At 45.4% G+C, this 23,058-nt stretch overlaps 1 protein-coding gene across 8 annotated transcripts in view; it reads left to right on the top strand.

Moving 5' to 3' along the window:
• Positions 1-22,572, top strand: part of Hers (Histone gene-specific Epigenetic Repressor in late S phase) — a 55,203-nt gene extending 32,631 nt beyond the window's left edge. For 4 of the 8 annotated variants that reach the window (XM_017245259.3, XM_070282195.1, XM_017245258.3 and 1 more), the window contains exons 5-9: positions 16,663-17,625; positions 17,732-20,163; positions 20,221-20,380; positions 20,442-20,610; positions 20,670-22,572. In XM_017245259.3, coding sequence (XP_017100748.3) covers positions 16,663-17,625; positions 17,732-20,163; positions 20,221-20,380; positions 20,442-20,610; positions 20,670-20,889 — 3,944 coding nt within the window. In that variant the 3' untranslated portion in view covers positions 20,890-22,572. Of the gene's footprint in view, positions 1-157; positions 315-14,330; positions 15,152-16,662; positions 17,626-17,731; positions 20,164-20,220; positions 20,381-20,441; positions 20,611-20,669 lie in introns of those variants that run through there. The other 4 variants (XM_017245260.3, XM_070282205.1, XM_070282201.1 and 1 more) reach the window with 4 other exon arrangements.
• The last annotated feature ends 486 nt before the right edge of the window (positions 22,573-23,058 follow it).

Here is a 23,058-nt window from a genome sequence, read left to right as displayed (position 1 = left end):
AGCGACAAACACAGCGACAGCGGCAGCAGCGGCGACAGCAGAGCAGCGTAAGAAAAGAGCTTACGCGACACAGCAAGAGAGCCAGAGGGTGAGAGCGGGCGCTCTCTTTATCTCTCGGCTCTCAGTCGCCGCCGCTTCGCGCTACTCCGATGGCGCCAGAGCAGGGCAGCGGCAGTGCTACCATACCTGTCGAACCGCTAACATCGCGTCAGCGCATCGCGGACGCGCCACTGGGAACGAAGACGCAACACGCACTGCAACGCCGCAGCAGCCGCTTCAGTGTTTACCATTTTTTTTTGTTGTTTCGGTTTGGTGTGAGTGTTGTTATTGTTGTTTTATTTGTTACGATTGCGTTGTGCGTTGGCCGCTTTCGTCGCAGACGTCGCAACAAAAGTGGCAAAGTTTTCGCCGCGCCATTGCTCATACGCCCGCTCCTACGTCTCTTGCGAATCCGCGCAAACACACATACGCGCGCGTTTTGCCTTTTTTTGCGTTTGTTTTTTTTTTTTTTACTGGTGACGTGCAAAAAAGCAACAAAACACAAAGCCGTTGCCGATTGTTGTTGTTCTCGGCTGCTTGTGCAAAGTGGGCAGCTGGGCAGCTAGGCAGCTAGGCAGCGGCAGCGGGGAGCGCAAATAAAAAGCAAAGTAAACAGCCGAGGAATACAAGAAAGTGCAACAGTGTAATGCAGATCAAAATCAAAACAAAAACAAAAAACAAGAAACAAAAACAGAAACTGAAACACAAACCAAAAATAAATAAATCATTTATTATTAAAACATCAGAAAGTAAGCCTCTCCGCTCACACACACACACACACACATGGCTAGTGGGCCAACACTCACACACACACACAGAGAGAGAGAGACTGGCACGTAGCCACACCGTGAGCAACAAGTTTGCGTGCCACAAAATTTCCATTCGGCAGTTCTACTCGAATTTTCCTTTAATTCCGCTGTTTGTTTTTATTTCGAACCGTGTTTTCTTAAATATTATGGCATTTGCCGCCCTGTCCTCCTGTTCTTGTTGTTGTTGGCTTGTATTTTGTAGATTACCGTGCCGGGGAGCGGGGATTACTGATTTGCGGAAAAATTTGTTAAAATCGCAATTTTGCGTAGAATGTGCCAAGCTGTTGCTTTCCTCGTTTTAGTGCTTGGTGGGACCTTTTCTTCCGAATTCTACAAGCTCGGCACTTCGGATTACATTCTTCCGAAGTCGGTTCTTTGGTTGGGGTCTGCAATTAGTGGTATTATAGGGCTTGCAATTGCCTAAAAATGGGTTTTAGAGAAAAAAGCCTTGTCTGGAAATTGTTGCCTTTCAGATGAGTCTTTTGAAGACTCTACTTATTTTTATAGAATTTCTCAAAAGACCCTAATTATAGAAAACTGACAGAGTATCCGATAAGATTATGATCGGTTTTATTAAAAATAAAATAAATTTCCCCTTTATATATAGGTTTCTAAGAGCCTATATTTATAAAACCTATGATCCTAGGAATTACTATAATCCATATAAATGTAGCACTTTGTGGTAAGTTCTGTTACAATCTGTTTGGTTTTCTTTAGTTAGGAACTAGAGGTTCTTGAGACAGTGGTCTAGAAATTGCTTGGAATTGGAAAAAACAACCGAGTTTTTCGGGGAAATTATATCTAAAAATGTTTGTCTTTATCTAAGACTTATAGACCTTATTTCTTATAGACTCTCTTGTAGACTCCCTTATAGAATTTCGTATAGCCTTCCTTTTAGACTATATAATATACATAAATAAATAAATAATAATATGTATCAAAGTATGTATCATTTTGAAACTAAAGATTCTCACAGATTCTCTATGAAGCTTAACCCATAAACCCCTTTCCTAAAAATAAATTAATAAAAAATACTACATAAGATACTATTCTAAAGAATCCTCTTCTATAGAGGTTATAGAGGTTAATATAGATTACATTATTGACAATATTCTTCGAAGTTCTTAGAGTTCCATAGATAGAAACTAGAGGTTCTTGGTATTGGAGGTATTATACGATTTGGAATTGGGATTTCCAGCCTAGAAATAGCTTGAAAGTTTGTCCTTTAATACTACATATAGTATTTAGAATACTACCATCTACCACCTAATAAGTAATACCACCTAATACCATATATAGTACTTCTCTACATAATAAAGTTGCTTTAAATGCACTCGTAAGAGGGTTCCTTATAGGCTGCATGTATGTATTTATGGAACCCCCTGCCCTGCCCCTGAGTATCCCCGAGTCCTTGGGCATTATTGCATTCTGTTGTTCACACACCGTCGTCTACTGTCTTGGGTTTAAAGCCGCACCATTTGGAGTGATGTAGCAGTTGGCATATCTGGCGAGATCCTGCCTCACATCACATCCTTCGCGGTGCCCCTGCCCCTGCCCCTACCCCTGCCCCTGCTTTGTCCTTGCGCCAAGTACCGGAGGCGAGTATTGTTGTTGCTGCAGCCACACACCTTTGCACTTTAATTCCACGCCGTCTTATTTAGCATCTGCGCCGGGTGTTGCTGCTTAAAGCGAGAGGGCGATAGGGGAAGAGAGGGAGATGCAAGAAAGGGACATGAAGGCAGCCGAGGCAGAAGCAGAAGCAGCAAAGCGGCAGCGACAGCGGTTTCAATGTCAATAAGAAGCGGCGCGGCGGCTGCTCTGGCTCTGGCTATTGCTCTGTCTCGCTCGCACATCACCATGTGCTGCCGCTCGTGCACGCGCTCAGGACGTGCACTCACACGCACACACACACACTGGCGTCACATGGTGGGAAGCAACAGTGCCTGCCCATCCTTCGGCTTGTTTATCCTTTCTGGCGTTGTTTTCGTTTTTGTTGTTGCTTCCTCTCGATTTCACGCTCGTTTCCCACTTCCCCTCCAGTCCGCAGGACGAGGCCTACCTGCAGGACCTCGCGGCGAATACGTAATGATACTTTCTTGGCGATTTCCCGACTCATTCAGGAGCTGTTCTGTGATTGTTTTTTCCTCCAGAATAGGTCTATTAATTCCTAGTCCTTTCATGTCCTTACAGTGGCATGTAGGGTCCCTAAAAGGTATCTGCAGTTCGGTCAGAGGATTGAGTTTCGCTGGAAACTTTTGCAATCGTGGCCTGGGCTTTAGGGGTTGTCCGAGGCACCCCTTCTGGGTCACACAGATACACACACACATGCCAATGGAAAGGGTTATATTCCCACACAGACACCGATACAAGCACAAACATGTTTGGCCTGCGACGCACTTTGGAATGTCCTTGAACGGCATTTGATAGTTGCCTTAGCCCCCCTCCCCTCCCCCCTGCGACTCTGTGTGTCTCTGGGAACCGATTTTGGCCACAAAATTTGCATTTTGCAAGAACAAATTTTGGAAAAATAAAAAATAAAAATAAAAAACACAAATCGAGAGCCAAACGAAATCGAAAACGAAAACAAGTCAAGTCGGGGCGAGTGGAATCGATTCGATTGGCAACTCAACTCGAATCGACTCATAAATAAACATGAGTCTGCCGGGCTGGTCGTTAAGCGAACTGCACATGCTCTCCACTGCCAGCCTGCCCCTTGTGGCACCTGCCCCTCCGCCAGCCGACCCAACTGTGGCAATATTGTAAATGCAATTAACTGTTGTTCTCTGCCCGCTGCTGCGCAATTGAATGCCGGACACTGACTCGACCCCAAACGCGGTGGAGCTGTCATCTCTGAGGGCTCCTCGCTCTCGAAAGAGTTCTTCCAGAAAGGCCGGGCCATTTCTTCTAATGCGGATTGACCTTCAGACCATCAACGGCGCAGTTGGAGCGACACCCCCCCCCAAATGAGTAATTCTTCGCACTTTCCAGTGCCTGGCTGGGGGCTTGGTTTCCCCTCGGCTTTGGTTTAGTGGCTCTGGGCGGATTAATCACGGATCTGTGACTGAGATTCGGTGACTAACTTGGGATGAGGAGCTATCTTTGGCTTTGGGTCAATGGAATTCCTCCTTTTTGCTGGAAGTTGGAGTATTCGGAAGTTCTGGACATCAAATAGAGTCTCTTAATTGTTTATTTATTGTTTTTTATAGAACACCAAGGGTCAACTCTTTAGTTACGAATGAATAACTGATAATATATGACTCATTTATTCGTTTTGATTGGAAATAGGTCTAGAACTTAGTTGTTCTACTCAGTACCGGGTATTGGGGCTTTTATTTCTAAACATGCGATTTATTTTCTTATAATTTAACCTCATTACTTGGGTACTCAGAAGTACCGGGTATCAAATATTCAAGAAAATCTTTCTATCCTTCTATGTGGAACATACAATCGGATGTATAATCCCTCCAGTTTTGAATAAAATACACATAGTATGGACCTTAATTGTTGTACTTAGTGCGGGAGTACCGGGTATCATTAAGTCCTTTCTTTCTAAGGAAACTTTTTCCAGAGCATGAATTCTTATTGAACTCCAAGACTCACAATTGGGGTTAGCAAAGTCCGGCATTAGTTCTCACATAAATAAAGTATAGAATAAAGTATTTAAGAATATAGTATTATTTTAGGTTAAGCAATAGATACTTGGCTTTGGGTCAATGGCCTTCTGCTTAAAATCTATGTTTCAATATGTGACATTTAACTTAAATATAAATGCATAATAATAATAATAATAATAATAGATGCATACATATACTACACTTAATCTAGGTATGTATAGTCCGATTAAACCTAAATGTTATTATAAAGGTTTAGGGATTTAAGAAATTGTATTGCTGTAGATTTATTCATCGGATCAACAGTTTCTTCTAAAGTTTCTTGGAAGAATTTATGTCTTTGCTGTAGGGTCTTCTAGGAATATGTGTGATAGGGTTAGATTATGACTACATTGTTGGTATATGGGTGGAGGTGTTTTGTCAAAAATTCGGCTGTGAGTCAGTTTAGTGTGTCCTATTCGGAGTCTCATAAGTTTAATTGTGTCTATAATATATAGTACAGAATATATTATGGTATAGAATAGTACAATATTTTAAAGAGTTTGTTGTTGTGACTTTGTGGGTCAAGTACCGGGTATCATATGGTCTAGATATTAATTCTTTCTTATTGGATAAAGCCTTAGGTCCAAGATCTGTAAATAATGTATTTTCCTTGTTTTTCCGAACATAAATTGAGCTAGTTTTGAGTTAAATATAGTCCAGAAGTCTAGAATTCGTATTTATGTAAAGGCGCAAGTATCGAAAATGGAAAATCATGTAGTAGAGAATTAAATTAAATAACTAATTATAATTAAATAAGAATTAATTAAATTAGTTTCGTCAAAGCCTAGTTTTCGGTAAAAAACAGTCTAAAATTCTAAAAGGAAGGAGTACCGGGTATCATATAGTCTAAAAATTTGTTTATTTTTTCATTTTTTTAATGGAAGTCTTAACTTAACTAACTTAAGGAATCTTTAAAGTATTTCATTGTTTTAATGTAATATAGCTTAAAGCCATAATATCAGCTATAGAATCTAGTCCATCAATATTAGTCTAGAAAACTATAGATAGATTAATTAAAACTCCCACAATGAGCTAATGATTTGGATTTCGAAAGACCTTTTTACTTGAAAGCTTCTTGATTTATTTGAGGAATTTCTTTGGAAATACCCCCCGATTTGTAAATCAAGTCCCTTCGATCCAGCCTCTCTGCTGGAAGAAACCTCTCCTTTGTTGCTTTCTTCGGATTCTTGGGATTCTTCTTTTGTTTTCTTTTAGTTGCTTCTCTTGGCAGCGCCTACTCGCTTTCCGCCCACACTAACTACTTACTCGGACCACCCGCCCGCCCGCCTGCCTGCCTGCCGGCCCCCTTACTTGGTTTGGCTTTCGTTATCGGCCCGCGGGGGCAGTGGGGTGTGTGTGGAGATGTGGCGGGGGCTTTTCTTGTTTCTCCTCTTGCTTTTGTCGTTGTTGTTGTTGTTGTTGTTTTCGCCGGCTGTGTGACCTTCGCATAGCAAAGCGTCGCCGTAGCCGTTGCCGTCGTCAACAGCTCCGCTTATTATAAAAGTATTACGAGCATTCATTTCGCTTATTCCGCTGGCTATCCAAGTCCACGCTTTATCGCATAGTTTCGTGTATGCTAATTCGCCCGCCCGACCCCCCGGCCCCCGGCCTACTCCCCCCGCCCGCCCTGTCACCAGTCGTCCAACTATGAATGGCCCGCACCACAAAATAATCAACTCGACTCCCAAAACCGGAAGTCATCGGAGCATGTTTCTTCTTCGCCTCCAGCCTCAGCTGCGCGCAGTGTGCCCATTTGTCGTTTTAGTGTGGTTGTGATTGTGGCCTCTAATTGGAAAGTTGAGAACAAATGGAAATTATTGAGAAATATATACACAAGTATTTGAATTTCTTGAAATTGGCCATTAAATTAGTCTGGCGGTGATAGGACTTGCCTCTGGGCACAATCTAACCCAAAGTTACACAGAAAAATGGCACATTCCATCTCTCTGTCGATTTGAATGCGAACTCTGGGCCTTATCGCGTTTTTTTCTAGAAACTTTACAATCTCTGGTCGTTTCCTGGAAGTGGCTTCTACCCGAAATTGCCGAGAAAACGAAGCGGAAGCTTCAGATTCTTCAGGACTGACAGCCCTTGGTGGCAAATAGACACTCGCCAACTGTCAAAACAAACAAGTATGGGCCTCTGATGGTTTAGCTGCTAAAATGTGGCACTAATCGGAGCTTCAACAACATTGCTCAACAAAAAATCACAAAAATAAAAAATAAAAAAAACAAGATCCCAAGACGGGAGAAGATCCATCTCATTATGTCCGGATTGTGTGGCCGAAACATTTCCAATTGGGTTTCGTTTCACAAAAAATTTGCATATCAGATTTCATCCGACTGGTCAGTGTGTGTGTGTGTGTGTGTGTCGGGTTGGGAATTATGCAAAAATGCTAATTGAAATGTGTTAATTTGATTGGCAGAGGGCCGACAGCTGACGAGGCCGATCCGACGCCGATTTTCGCCTCTTTCCTGGCTTCTTTTTCTTTTTATTTCACTTGGTTTTTATTCGAAAAGTTAATCGTTAAAACTAGGCAACTGAGAGCTAATGAATAAATATAAAGTCATAAAACAATCCAACAACAACAACTACAACAATATAAAACGAGATAATAAAACACACAAACACAAGTGGCGATAAAAACGCGCGGGCTTTATTTCTAGTTTATGGTATATTTTGATTTTTTTTTTTGCTTTTTGGTCTTCGCACAGACACTGGCACTCACACACTGGCGGCACTCGCACTTAATTGCCAAACTAGTGAAGAAAAACAAACTCCGACTAAACGAAAACCCAAAGCAAACAAATAAAAACAAAGCCAAATTGTTGAAAAAAAAGAAACAGAAACGCGGTCGCGCTTCCAAAAACGCGCAATTTACGCCTAACCTGAGTGACAGTGGAGCCAAATCATCAAAAGTTACCCCAACCCCAACCGAAGAGAGGAGAAAACTGCAAAGAGAGCAGAGCAGAAAAGAGAAGAGAAGGATCGAAGATCAGAGCTGAGTGGGCGTAGCGCGTTGTGGGTGGGACATTGAGAAAAGAGAGTATTGTTAGGCAGAGAGAGAGCAGGAGAGAGAGTCAGAGAGAAAGAGAGGGAGACAAGTGTGGGCAAGTGTGAGTATTTTCATCTCAATTTTCTTCGACTTCTCCATCTCTCTGTGCTTATTGCTATTGCTATTGCTGTTGTTGTTGTCGTTGTTGTTGTTCTTATTGTGTTTCTTGTCTCGTTTTCTCATTGTAATTAAATAACTGTGATTATTGCTCATCACTGTTGTATGTACATATCTAATCCGCATCTATACCACATTTACGTGCATATTCATGTCCTTGTTTAGGATCTTCCTCATCCACCTCATACGTCACAGTATCTTGATGTCGCATTTGTGTTTGTTCTAACGGATATCCTAACATTTGCTTCTCACTTCCGCCTCTTGATGTCTCTAGTTCATGATCCTTCATCCATGCTATATGTTCATGAGTCCGCATACCTCCTCTTCCGTACTTTCCACAACGCCTTTATTTATAGTCTTCTTATCTATTTTATGAGTTTATTTATACCAGAATACCCCCTTAAATGATATTCAAGAATTACAAATTAGTTTCATTTGGATTTTATTTATCTGCTAAAAGTAGTTAGGGACTAAATCTATTTTAAAATGTAATTCCATCAGAAAAATTAACAAAAATAACGAAATATTTATGCAGATTGGTAGGAAATCCAACTAAAAATCCATTCAAGTATTTATTTCAAGGGTTCAGATAAGAAATTGGAAAGATACATAGATAGAGTTTTGGGGAGTTTTAGAGAGTATATATTTTGGTTTTAAAGTTAGCATGATAAATGTATAATATAGGAATATCTTGGGATTATTGGAATAGAATATAATAGAAATATTATAGAATTTATAGAATAACACATATTATTTTTATAGAATTATTATAGAATAAATATAATAAAAAAATATCTTTTTTTAGGATGAAGACCACTTTTTAATGCAGATTTATAGGGAAACCCTTTTCAAAAATGATCATAACAGACATTTTTTCACAAATTGAGTTTTTAATGGAAAACCTTTCTAGAATTACTAACACATGGCCTCTATTTTTCCATTTTTTTTATTTTTTAATTAAGAAAAAATAAAACATTGAATAAAGCCATTTCTTGAAAACACAACACGATATGGTCGCCTGGTGAATCCTCTACACTTGTAAGGAATGTCCTCATAAGAATCCGGTGATATAGCAGACAAGGCAGACCGATTTTGTAAATTTCCTGCAAGACTCAGATTTTAGTATACCAAAATATATTAAAATAAAACCAAATAGGTCCTATTTAATAGCCCACCAAAAGCTTAGTACCGAAATTCAATGAAATTCTGACAATATTTTGTTTATTCCACTAGAAGTTATTCTCAAACGAGTCTTCTGACCAGTTTCGATATAGGGGGGCGATATATACTTGTAGATTGTCGGGATATCGAACCAAAGATCTAAAAGGGCCCTGCAGATGAAATGCAAATCTAGAAGATATAGACTTCGTGATGTATGGACTGGTCCTTCTGCCCCGATTATCAAGCGATCTAATTTGAAATAATTACGCACTTTTTTGGAACCTGGCACTGTCTGGTTGGGTCACGAAACTGCAACCCCGATCGGAGGAAGACCCTTGATGGCAGGGGCCCCGAAACTCGAGAAGAGGAAGTGCCCAATGTCCGGGACCCTCGGATCAGGTCCTCGCGCGAGTGAATAATGAATGGCGACACGCCCACTGGCAGTTAGGGATGTCAATTGCCGGCTGTTTCCTTGGGAGCCCAAAAGGATCTGGATGTGGATCTGGAGGGTGTGCGTCCGTCCACATGTCGGCGGTGCTGCTGCGAACAGCTGACTCCGGTCGGGTCGGGGTTGTGGCTTGTGGCAGGTGCCAAAACAAAACCGCAAAATATTGTGCTTCCTACCTGCTTGTAGGTCTGGGTCTTGGTCTTGGTCCTGTGTTACCTGTTGGCCCGTTGCTCTGTCCTGGCTTGGCCTGGCCGGCTGGGGCGCAATTTAATTGAATTTTATTTCAGTTTCTCGAGCGGCATTAGGGCAACGCCCCTCGCCGCCTGCTGTCTTTCTCATTTCTTGTCTTCCCTTTTGGTTTCTTATCTTTTGCCGGCAATTTCAATATCACTCTGCATCTCTGCCAGCCCCTCACCTGCTCCCGCTCCCGCTCCTGCTCCTGCTCCCCTGCCAGCTGTTAATTCAAAGTAAATTATGTATTTTGCATAATTACAATATTTGACTTTTCCTCTCGACTGCCCGCCAGGCCTGTCCTCAGCTGCTCTGTGGCGGTGGCTCCCTCTCGGGCTCCCTTCCTTCCGTTCATTTATCTTTTTTATGAATTGGTCCTGGTCCTGGGCCAGGTCCTGGGCCTGGGACAAAGGAATTCCACCTTCCATTCCACGCATTCCACGGCCTCCTCCTGGCCGAGATCTCAATCTTTAAGAGATCGGGGTAACTATTTCCAGAAAGTGCTCTGCCGCCTGCCTTAATGACATCACTATCTCTGGAAAAATAATCAATTACTTGCCCAGTGCGCTGCTTTATGTGTTTTCGTTTCGAATTCAAAAATAGCCCTCCTCCCGGTGATTCAAAAGATGATGAAATAGAGCTCGGGACTCATCGAGAGACTGCCGCCTACAGGGACGATACATTGTGTCTCCTATCGGAACTGGGCTGCCTGACTGACTCATGCCTCATTACGCCACATTTGATAATTCCGTACTGTTTCGCAAATCGCTCTATATAGATGCACTTATACACTTATAATCAGAAGCATGTCGCCTTTCACCAGAAGGAGAAGGGAAACTAATTTCTTTGCTTATCGATTGTGAAAGGAGAAAGTCGCCTTCGGCTATGGATCTGGCTCTGGCTCTGGCTATGGATCTGGCCTGCTTCGCCAAGGATCGGATCGTGTGGCTTCAATGAGTTATGAGTCCATCCGATCGACGGGCACGGGCAGGTGTTGGCCTCCAGAGGGGGCGGCTTCTCTTCTTTTTTTTTTTTTGCCACAAGAGGCGTGGCACATGTTGCGTGCATTTAATTATGCGTAATTATTCACTTAGTCGGTTATGCCAACAGCCACAGAGCCAGTGCCAGCTCTGGAGCTGATGATGATGATGATGACGTTCGTGGCCCTTAATTGCAAGTATTTTCCGCTAATTGCCCGAACCACGATCTCGATGATGGTGGAAAATTGTTGTGTCGGGCCCGAAAGAGGTGTCTTACATGTGTTGCTGGCCCCTTCCGCCCCCTCCGGCGAGTGTTTTGCTTTTATCACATATCTTTATGTAATTCTCACGTGATTCGTAAGCGGGCGATTAGCGCTAAACGGACAGCTCCCCGGCTCCAGAAAGAGTGCATGTTTCCCTTCAGGAAATGGAGGAATGGAAAGATTTTCGGCAGCGGAAGTGGGCTTCAGTCTGGAGAGCCCCCAAGCCGATGGAAAATCGAGCTCTCGGAAATCTAGTTCACTGCAATCCAATCCGGAGCAATCTTCTTCTGGGTGCCTTTTCATGTGCCACACAATAAAACATTCTCTTTTCACCTCAATTATTGTTTTTGTGGCATTCACCGAGCTCCAATCATCCACGAAGAGCCCCAGAATGGCTTTCTGCTGTGATCGGCCTAGCGTGGTTTTAGTTCAGAGTGATGGTCACACTAAATAATCTATAATGGTCAAACGAGACTGACTTTCATTGGAAGTTTTTACAGGATATTGAGGTATTCTCAAAGACTGACCAGTTTTAATCGATTTTGTTTATAGTTTTGGTTTTGGTCACACTTGCTAATATAAAGATTAATTATTTCATTATTCAGTTAAAGTTTCCAAGGATTATGATTTATTCCTAAAGCTTGACTTTCCTTCTCTCATAAAATATAAAATAAATTATTCTATAATTTTGAAATTGGTTAAAGGTTCTTAACCATTTCCTTATTTGTCCCTATTTCTTTTTTATTCACTATCCTTGACTTATGAACTTTGCTTACAGTTTTGGTCACAATCGTTATTACAAAATAGGTAATAACTTGGTCACACTAAAAGGAACTAATTTTATAATTTTTGAATAGGATTAGGCGGATTATTCCTAGAGCCTGGACGGGTTTATTCGTTTATTCAAAATAAATATAGACATGGTCACATTAAAAAAAACTTGATTTGTAATTTTCTAAGGTTAATCACAAGGCCTGACCAAGATGAATAAAATATTGCTGTCCTTCTCTTATCAAATTCGTGTACTTCAGCGTTGGCCACACTTGTTTATGTAAAATGAATACAAAGATGGTCACACTTGACTAGTACATGAAATTTGTAATTTCTACAACTATTACAAGCTACTCCTAAGTCCAGTCTACTTAATTCCTTTCATAGAGAGATTTGGTCACACTATCTACAAGAAAATAATTAAAAACTTGGTCACACTAGAATTCATTTAATATTTGAAAGGACTTAAGTTTTTCCTCGCAATTTATTCCCATTCGCTTGGATTCTCTTATCAATTTCGTTTTTATGCAATTAGTCCTCGGGAACCTTGAGTAAAAGTCATCTTTTTATTAGCAAGCTTGGTCACACTCAATTTAATTAAACCTGTCGACTTCAAAGGGCTATGGAAATACGTATACAAGTTACCTGCCTGCCTCTGCCAGGCTTTCAGGCGAGCTTCCATTAAGGCGGAGGGCAGAAATACACAACCCAGGGGGCGGACCACCCACTCCCCTGGGCTGGGGGAAGGTATTTTTGGGTGTAGGTCAAGTGCAGGCGTTGACAAATTGCCGCCACTGCTTGCGTGCTGTATTTTGAATAATCCTCGTTGCATTTGACAGGCGATGGCATGGAATAACAATAATAATGACAGCACCTGGCCTGCACTCGAGCGCCCTCTATATGTTACACACACACCCAGGTATATATGTATCTCTCCCGACGCCAGTCCATCCTTTTCCGACTTTCGCTGAAGAAGGCAGCGTCACCTGCCGCTTATCATCGTCATCGCCTTCGTCTGCAGGCGATTATAGCGGGTGACGTCAGCGGCAATCGACAGTGGGGGGCGCGATGGTAGGGACACTGGAGGAGAGGTTCCACCATTAAATTACATAATGTGGTGGAACTGAAACGGAATTACTTGAGTTTGAAGATATTAATGAATAAGAGAGTAGGGATGAGCTAAAATTAAATTTTTAATTTATATTTATTGATGAACTATAGTTATCATTCCATAAAGATAGGAATCAGATAGGAATAAAGATAGGAATCGGTGAATAAAGAGCTAATATTATTGATCCATATTCATAAGCAATCTTATGCTTCTTATAAGAAACATGATTAGTCTTTGAATAAATTATTATAGTGGTCTAGGCATGATTTTAAATGGAAATGAACTCCTGAAAAGGAAAGAAAAGGTTCATTCTATAAATTAATTCCGTAAAATGAATATAAATGAATGAATATACCGAATAAATGAATTCCTGAGTATACCTATTCATATTAACATCGATAACTCCTAATTGAACCAAGATTCAGTAATAATTCATATCTGACTGAGCCTATTCCATGAATGAATCAAAAGTGGTTGAATGACTTCAGGAATGAACCAATATGGATATGAACTCATGAATTCAGCTATTCTGTGAATGAATTGTTAAATGAATCAATGAATGATCTTTGAATGAGTTCTAAATGAGTGAATTTATGAATAAATCAATAAATTAATGAACTATTTAATTACTTTAATGAAATATGTATTAATTATTCAGTAAGGAAATCCTTTTAAATATATTTCGTTGGTGTCTTAATAGTTTAATTATTTAAAACTCATCCAAATTATTTTACTTTATTATCAAAGTGTTTAAAATATTTGATTTTATTTATATATTAATTCATATTATTAAAATATATTAATAAATTATATTAATAAATTATATTAATAAATTAGGGAAACCCCATTTCGTTGCCATTATTTTGACCTCAGGTGTGAGTGTCAGCGTGCTACGTGCCAAAGTCCCTGTCTCAGTCGCTGCCGCTGCCTCTGCCTCTGCTTCGGCCGGCGTCGATTTTCACACGCTGCAAGCCAAGGGAGGGGGGTGGGGTGGGGTCATTGTGTTGTTTCTGTTGTTGGGGCTTCGGTTTTTGGTTTCGTTTGCCGCTTGTCGCTTGGCCTTTTGGCTTCTCGATGCTTCCGCGCACTCATTCACGCACATTCTCTAGAGAACAGAGACAGAGAGAGAGAGAGAGAGAGCGCCAAAGTGGGAGGTAGTGGGTGGTGGTGGGAGTAAGAGTGGTAGTGGGGGTCTGCCCTTAACAGCTGTTTGTTGTTGGTTTCTGGCACTTGTTGTGTGAAAAATGGACTAAAAATCACGTTCCGGCAACTGACAACTCAATTGAAGATTCTCAGTTTGAGTTAAAAGTTACAAAAAAATAAATAAAAAATACTAAGAATTAAATGAATAATATTAATAAATAATATTAATAAATAATATTAATAAATAATATTATTCTTTCGAATCGCCACAAAAACGCTCGCAAAAGACACTACTTAATAAAATTAATAAAATCAGATGATAAATAAAATTAAAAACTAAAAATTAAAAAAAAAGTGAAAAAAAAACAAACGCATAAAAAACCGCTCGCAAATCGCGCCGCAAACGCATCAAAACCGCTCGGAAAACGCACCAAAAACGCTCGGAAAACGCACCAAAAACGCTGATCAACCGCGCGGGGCTAAAACCCGATCGATACCTTGTGCTCGTGAATGGTTTTCTAAACACGTTTCCATGTCTTGTGATTGCAGAGGACTTTTTGAAGAAATACCGAAAGCAAGAAAAGCCAAAACACCAAGGAAAGCGGAAAAACTGTTGAAAATAATGAAAAACTGAAAGAAACGAGAAAAGAGTTGCCTTAACAATGAAACTTCCTTGTTGACTTACATATACATATATACAAGTACATATACAGTATACATATATACAACCAATATTATATACACACCATATACAAAAAAAAAAAAAAAAAAAAAAAAAAAAAGAAATTAAAATTAACGAACGGAGGATCAAGCAGAAGTATATATATTTGTATATATTTTGGATACGAGAGAGGAACACGACCAACACATACGCACGCCTATCACGAAGATGCGCCTAAAAGAGACCACAAAAAAGAGCAACGCCGTCAAAACCGCAACGCTGCCGCCCCTGTCCGGCGATCTGCTCCGCTCGCTTCACATCTCAACGCCGCAGCACCACCACCAGCACCAGCAGCAGCAGCAGCCGCACCATCAGCAGTTGCCACATCAGCAGCACCACCAGCAGCGCTGCTCCAGCGTCGGCAGCACCAGCAGCAGCGGTACCTGCGAGACGGACCGCTCCACCCACTCGACCGCCTCCGCCTGCTCCGCACTGTCGCCCGCCGGCATGATGCCTGGCTTGGGTGCGGGCGGGGAGGGCCTGCTGCCCGGCGGCCCCGGTGGCGCCCCCCCCGGACCGGGGCCCAGCGACGAGGCCGCCGCCGCCGCCGTTCTGGCCGCCAACATCGCCGAGTCGTTCACGTTCCTGCAGCAGCATGCGGCGCATCATTTTCGCGACATTTTGTACGCGGCCCACATGTTGGGAAGAGGTAAAGAGTCAAAGGAGTTGCACCTCCAGGAGGAGGTGGTGGGGTTGGGGTGGCACGGCGGGCATGGGGAGGGATGGGCGGGTGGTAGGATTGTTGCACGACCAGCTGCTGTTTTGGCCAACAGATTGCGGAGCCGTTCGACTGGTTTTCAGTACTTTTCGGCCAGGCCAACTTTCACTTTATGCATTGTTGCCGCACTTCATGTCGCATTGAGCACTGCCTTGCACTTGCCCCCTACAGTAGAAGCTCTCTAAGACGGAGCTGGGCAGTTCTATCTGAGCCAATTCATTCGAGAGTGTTCATTTCAGCATTCATTTTAATATTCATTTCGAGGGTGTTCACTTTTGCATTTATTTTAAAGCACTTCTTTTTAAGACTTAATATTTTTTCATTTATTTTAAAAGTGCTTACTTTAAAATACATTTTCGAAATGGTTTATTTCTGCATATATTTTACAAATATTCATTTTCCAACTGTAAATCGCAAATGAATTCATTACGCAGGTGTTCATTTTTAGATTCATTTGTAGGTTCATTTTTAGGTTAATTTTTAGGTTCATTTTCAAAAAGTGCTTGTTGAATATTCACTTTAAAAATTCTTTAATTTTACTTTTATTTTACAAATTCACAAACAATGATGAATGAATGAATGAATATTCATAATTCATTCATTTAATATTCTTATTCACCATTGTTTGCTCACCGCAAATATGTTCATTTTCAAAGCATTCATTTCACATTCATTTTTAAAATGTTTAATATTAATTTTAAAAATGGTTTCATGCTTTTTCAAACTTGTCTCTTTTTACATTCATTTTCAAAGTGTTTATTTTAATATTCATTTTCCAAATGTTCATCGCCAATGAGTTCATTTGACATTCATTTCAAGAGTGTTCACGTCAAAATTCATTTTCAAAAGTGTTTCTTTTTAATTTAATTTCAAAAGACCCAGCTCAAATTGGTTTGTTTTCAAGGATTAATTTTACAATAATTTTAAAAATGTTTATACTAATTTTTAAAATTGTTTATCTCTACATTCATTTTAAAAAGGTTCACCGCAAATGAGTTCATTTTCCAAGTGTTCATTTAAACATTCTGAATATTTAGTTACATTTTTGCATTCATTTTTGAAGTGTTCATTTTTGAATTCATTTTCGGAGATGTTTCATTTTTGAAATTCATTTTAAAAGGATATATGTCATCATTAGGAATCAAAGAATATATCATCTTTGAAGAGCAATTGTTGGCCAAAATACACTACCACCTTTTCCAACAAAATATTGTACTTTAGGGCCTCAACCATGCATATTTTAGAACTCAACCTGAAGAGATTCTTCTGTGCGTCGACTCTTCTATGTGTTTCTTTAACATTTTCAATATTTTCTCAATCATTTCATAAATAATTTCCATAAAAATAAATAAAAATCGATGGCTTTTTAACTAAAATATAGAAAATTAATGCAACTTCTGTTAAAAATATTTTTTAAATAAAATATATAATTTGCTTTGCAGGCTACTATCAGCCGGCTGGACCGCTGATATCGCCGCACGTGATCGCCGCGCCCCCGCCACCCGCGCAGGTGAAGAAGCTCCAGGAGGAGGAGGCCGGCAGTGTAGCCTCCTCGGCCGCGGGATCGCCCACGCAGCTGCAACAGCAGGCAGCAGCCGAAGCAGCAGCAGCAGCCGCTGCAGCTGCCGACCCAGCCACCCACTCCCACGCCCACTCCCAGTCGCAGAATCCACAGAGCCAGGCGCCACACCCGCCCCAGCCACAACCGTACTCGGCCAGCGCCGTGGCGGCCGCTGCTGCGGCAGCCGCCGCCCACCCGGGCGTACCCTACTCGCGGTCGATGCACGCGGCCCAGATGCACTACACGACGGCCTATCCGCCAAACTACTACGCGCCGTATCCGGGCGATGTCATGTGCTACTCGCCGCCCACCTACCAGCCGTACTTCTCCAGCAAGGTCTACCAGCCGGGCCCGCCGCCAGGTCCGCCCGCCCACCCCTCGCACGCCGGCCACCCGGGCGCCCATCCGCCGGGTCCGCCCCCGCCCCCGGGCGCCTATCGTCGCTATCCGTACTACCAGCACGCCGGGCCTCCGCCGCCGCCAGAGCTCTACGAGCAGCAGCAGCAGTCCCAGCCGCCCCAGCCACCGCCGTCGGTCGCCGGAGCGGTATCCGCCTCGGCCCAAGCGCCACCCGCCGGCAGCAGCAGCAGCAGTTCCGGAGCAGCGGCAGCAGCCGCCGCAGCAGCAGCCGCAGCCGCCGCCGCCGCAGCAGCCGCAGTAGCTGGTGTCCCGGCCGGCAGTCAGCTAGTGCCGGCCCATCCGCATCCGCAGCAGCCGCAGCAGCACCAGCAGCAGCACCTCGAGCACTACCCGGGTCCGCCCAGCTACTACGCCGGATACAGTCCGGGCGGAGGAGCCGCCGCCGCACAGTGCTACCCGCGCGGCCTGCAGGCACCGTACATGGGTAAGGAAAAGTATGGTTCCCGGGCAGGGCAGCAGTGCCCTCCAGTCCAGGATGACAGAGCTTGGTCCCTGAATCGTTTGAATCTAACTGTCCTCTTTCCTTGCAGAGTACCCGCCGCAGTGTCCTTGCCCAATGCCTCAATCGTGTCCAAAAAACGTCCATACTGGGCCTCATATTGGTAGCAACATCAGCAGCAGCACCAGCACCAGCAGCAGCAGCAACAACACAAGCCAGACGAGCCACAACAGCAACATGTTGCTGAGTGCCACCAGCAGCAGCAACTGCAGCCGCAGCGACACCTTGGCTGCCGGCAGCAGTGCTGCGACTACGACGGCGACAGCGTTGACTACCAGTAGAGGCCCAGTTAAAAATGCCCCCCACACCACCCCCCACACATCCAGCAGCGAGACAGGTTGCCACACACGCAACACTAGCAACATAAGCGAGACCACGACCACGACGATGAAGACGACGACGACGACGACCAGGACTAGGGCCACGGCGGCGACGAACACCAACAGCTCGGCCACCACCGCCACCACCGGCACCCAGTGCCAGATGCTGGTCAAGACGGAGCTCAAGGAGCAGGTGACGAAGATGCAGTACGAGGCGCACGTGATGCCGCCGCCCACCCCGCCGGAGAGCTACTGCGGCGCCAGCGACGAGAAGCTGTTGCTGGAGGAGCAGGAGCAGGAGGGGGAGCTGGAGCTGCTCCTGGAGAAGGGCTGTCGCCCGGGCGGCCAGCCGATCATCGAGGCCTACGACTTGACGTGCAGCACGACGCCGCCTCCGGCGGGAGTGCAGGCTACGGTCGGAACTACAGCAGCAGCAGCAGGAGCTGTGCCGCGCAAGGCCAGGATCGGGAAGAACATGGCCCGGGAAATGGTATACGCCGGACAGCAGCAGCCGGCGCTGCACAAGCTATCGGCCGCGGTGACGGAGACCGGAACCGGAACCCGTACCGGCACCGAGACCGGCACCGGAACGGACGCGCCGGAACCAGAGGTGCCTTTTGTACTTAAAGCGGAAATCAAAGCAGAGACCAAAATCAAAATCGAGCACGACGGCGAGGCGGCCGCCCAGGCCAGCAGCACACATATCAGTCAATTGCCGGACCTGAAGCCCACCATCAAGACGGAGCCGGAGCCGGAGCAGGAGCCGGACCTGGAGCAGGCGCCGGCGCCGGCGGCCAAGCAGCAGAACGAGAGCAGCGGAGCTGTGGCCAAGGTAGAGCAGGAACCAAATCAAAAGAAGAAGGAGCAGTCGGAGGAGCCGCAGGAGAAGGATCGGGAGGCGGAGCCGATGGACCAGGTGGAGGAGCTGATGCCCCCCGAGGCCAGTGGATCTGGCAGTGGCGGCGCCAAGCAGCGCCTCAACCTAATGGCCTCCACGTCCGGCTCGGCCTCCGCCGCCAGGAAGGCCGCCAAGCACCAAAGCTACAAGAGCCTCATCAAGCAGGCCGAGCCCAAGAACTACCTGTGCCCCGGGCGGAAGTTTGTACGCCGCCACGGGCGCGCTCCGGCCAAGTACGCCAAGCGGCGCCAGCAGCTGCTCGTCCAGCGGCAGCAGCGACTGCGCCTGCAGCAGCAGCAGCGACGCCGGCAGGAGCGCGAGGCGCTGGCGCACGCCACTGAGGTGGCCGCACCCTCGGAGGAGGTCGCGTTGCCCCCCAAGCAGCTGGACTCGGCCGCGGAGGAGCCGCAGACCACGCCCAGTGCCTCGCCCAAGAGGGCGCGCCCTCGCAAGCAGGAGATCGCCGCGCTGCACCTGCTGGACACGGCCCACAGTCGGGGCTACTTCAGCGACCCGGAGCTGAACCACAGCAGTCGCACCCAGGCGGCTTCGGCGGCAGCCAACGCGGCAGCAGCTGCAGCGGCGGCCTACGTCACGCCCACTTCTCTGGTGGCCGCCCACCAGCCGGCGCCCGGCGAGAAGCGTTCCAAGTCTGAGACCAAGAAGCCAGTGGCGGAGGCGGCAGCCCCGGCGGCGAAGAAGCCGCGCAAGCAGCCGGCCACCAAACCGACCAAGGGCAAGGGCAAGTCGAAGAGCAAGAAGCCAAATGCCGAGGAGGCCGAGGGCCCAGAAACGGTGGGAGTAGTGCCAGACTCAGGAACGGGGTGGGGGCTGCCGGCGGAGCTGTCGCCCGCCCAGGAGACGAACAACAATGAGTACCAAACGGCGGACTTGCAGGCCCAGAAGCTGGCCGAAGCCACAGCGCCCGCGGTGGTGGCGGAGGAGAGCGCTGCCGCTGGCGGGGAGCAACATTCCGAGGAGCAGCCCCAGTTCCGGATGCCCAGCCAGCCGGTGGTGCTGCCGCTGCCGCTACCGCCATCCACGCGGCACAACCCGGCGGCGACGAAGCGCTCGCGGTCGCGCAGCAAGTTCGGGAACCGCAAGCGGCAGAAGCAGCGGGCCGGCGGCGTTAGCTACGAGCTGGACGAGACCCAGCCGCCGGCCACGAAGGCCAACGTGGTGCCCAAGTGGAACAACGGCTGGATGTGGGCGGGCAAGCCCTTCCAGGGAGCAGTCTTTCTCAACGTGAGTGGCCAGTTGGGTTTCCTGGCTTTCTTGATTCTCTAATCCCTTTCCCTCCAGAGCGATGACCCCTTGGTGCTGCGCACCTGCTATCCGGCCATGCGGCACCGCGAGGGCGACATCATACGCACCCGGGACTGTGTCCTGCTGAAGGCCAACGAGGACAACGAGCTTCCGTACGTGGCCAAGGTGGCCCACTTGTGGCAGAATCCCGAGGATGGTGGGTGTTTCCTGGTCCTCTCCATAGACTTGTCTTTTCTACTGATCTCTTGACCTTTCAGGCGAAATGATGATGTCGCTGCTGTGGTACTACCGCCCGGAGCACACTGACCAGGGAAGGCAGCGCAACGACTGTCCGGACGAGGTCTACGCCTCCCGGCATCGGGATCACAACTCGGTGGCCTGCATCGAGGACAAGTGCTATGTGCTGACCTTCAGCGAGTACTGCAGGTGGGTTGTTCAATTCCTAGTCGCGAAGGAGAGTTTCCTAATCCCTTGAGCCACTCCAGGTACCGTCGCCGCCTGCGTGCCGCCGAGGAGGACGTCGAGGATGTGAGCATAGTGCCCCGGCGGCCCAGCAGCACCACCGCCCCCTGCTTCCCGGTGCGCACAGTGCCGGACCACACCAACCCGGAGCTGGTGATGTTCTGTCGCCGGGCCTACGAGTTCCGGACGCGACGCCTCCTGAAGCTGCCCCAGAAGAACGGACTCGTGAGCAACTACAGCTAGCGCAAGGCCCTGGGCGCGGTCGCAAAGGCCCTGGAGCAGGACGCGAGTGTCCTGGAGGCGTAGATGCGTAGGGACACTAGAATAAATTCACGTTGCAGGTGCGGTGGCACGGGGAGGAGCCGGGGATAGAGTCCTGGCGGAGAAAAGAGAGCAGGTTGCATGTTTTTTTGTTTTTTATCATCAGTCTACAGTCTCCAGTCTACAGTCTACAGTCTACAGTATTGTTAAAGATATGAAAGTACTTTTTTTGCGCAAGTCCTTGGAAGGATGCATCGAACTCTGTGCTGGCAGTCGTTGTTCCTAACCAACTCTCGTTCGTAATCGGCGGAGTTCGGTGCCCTTCGCACGTTGGCAGGACAAACACACAGGACAACAGGAGAACACAACACGAAACATGAGACACGACCAAGATGTAGGCAGAAGCTTTTGACGATGGGAAGGAGGAGGGAGGCGGGAAGGATACGCACGCAACTGCTGGGAGAAAGCATTGAATACATTATACTTTTTAAATAATTTATTTATTCCGATCACCCCCGATCCCGACCCAGACCCAGACCCCGATCCAGACCCAGACCCAGACACACACCCACACAGCACACACACCTTTGTTATTAAGTTGTATGTATTTATTATCATTATTATCGAGTTAGTCAACATTCTGTGTAGAGATTTCCGTTGGCCCGCTCATGCCTGGCCGGGAGAGATGCATTTGGTCCCTGGAGGGAGGGAGGGCCCGAATAGACCCCACAACCATTTCCAATTCTTCAGTATTGCCCGATACTTTGCACAGCCTCTTGAAAGACTTGATATCCCGATTCCTGCACGACTATTCGGGCCCAGACCGACCAGAGGGGGCGCATCTCCCCCCACGGCAGAAAAGCATACTCAAAATTCGAAATTCCCCCCTTTACTCGATTAGATTTATTCGTTGAAAGCCCCCAGACCTTAACGATACCTTAAAGAAAACCTTAAACCTACTGATGCTCAGGCAAAACCATACTTTTGCGCACAGACAGCCGGAATATTCTACGAAAATGAGATTTCTGACTCCCCAGGCCCAGGCCCAGGCCCAGGCCCAGGCCCAGGCCCAGGCCGAGGCAGAACTGGAACCCCTGGACACGGGACTTCCTACTGGGCGCTGCTGCTATATTATAATCACTTTTTTTTCGTTGTTGTTAGTTTTTGTAAGCGAGTGAGAGAAAGCACACACACACTTTTCTAACAATTTTGTACTTTTTTTTATTTTTATGTTTTGTGAAATTTGAAATTTCAGCTTTCTTTTTATTTTTATTCTTTTTCTGACAAAAAAAAACAATTCTTTAGAAGAGAAACAAAGAAAAACAACAAACAACAAGTCACATTATAAATATAAACGTATATTTAGATCTAAAAACTAAACATCCTTATGCTTAAAATAAAAAGAACTTTTTTTTTGTAAAACCTTAATTTAATTTAGTTTTAAAGCCTAGCGTTTTTAGTTGCTAAGTTGGAGTACAGTTTGTTTTATACCAAATACACGCAGAGAAATAAAAACCTTAAACCAATTTAAGAAAAAACCTATTTATGCACACCCCCCCACCAACCACCAACCACCCCCAACCCCACACACACACCTATGCACTTGTGTATAATTTTATAAAGATATTTAAATATAAATTACATGTATTATTTTTTAAACCAAAACCGCACGCTATTTTGTTTTTTGGGGAGCGTAGAGAATGGGCGTATAGGCCAAGTGTAGGCCAGTGTAGGCCAGTGTAGACCAGTGTAGGCGTGGCAAGCTTAGAGAGCTACGAGTAAAAATAGATGGAAGCTTTGGAATAGAATGTGCAAAAGGATAGAAATCGTATATAAGAAACATTTATAGGGAGCATAGCCATACATATGATACAGATACACACACACACACTAACAAACTAACAAGGATCCATTAATACGTATGTATACCTAGGAAGCTGAGAAGGACGAATAATTCAATTAGTGAAAAACCAACAAGCAACAACCAATTGTAGCCTAAATTACTAAAACAAACATTATATTTGTACGACTTATATATATATATATACACAATACATATACATAACATATACATAGAAGTCTATATGTACTGGAGGACATGCACACAGGCAAACACACACATACACGAACACAAAAGTATATATTTCTAGA

The sequence above is a fragment of the Drosophila bipectinata genome, chromosome XL (genome assembly GCF_030179905.1).
Source record: "Drosophila bipectinata strain 14024-0381.07 chromosome XL, DbipHiC1v2, whole genome shotgun sequence".
In the NCBI taxonomy this organism is placed as follows: domain Eukaryota; kingdom Metazoa; phylum Arthropoda; class Insecta; order Diptera; family Drosophilidae; genus Drosophila; species Drosophila bipectinata.
This window is presented reverse-complemented; position numbering and strand designations above follow the sequence as displayed.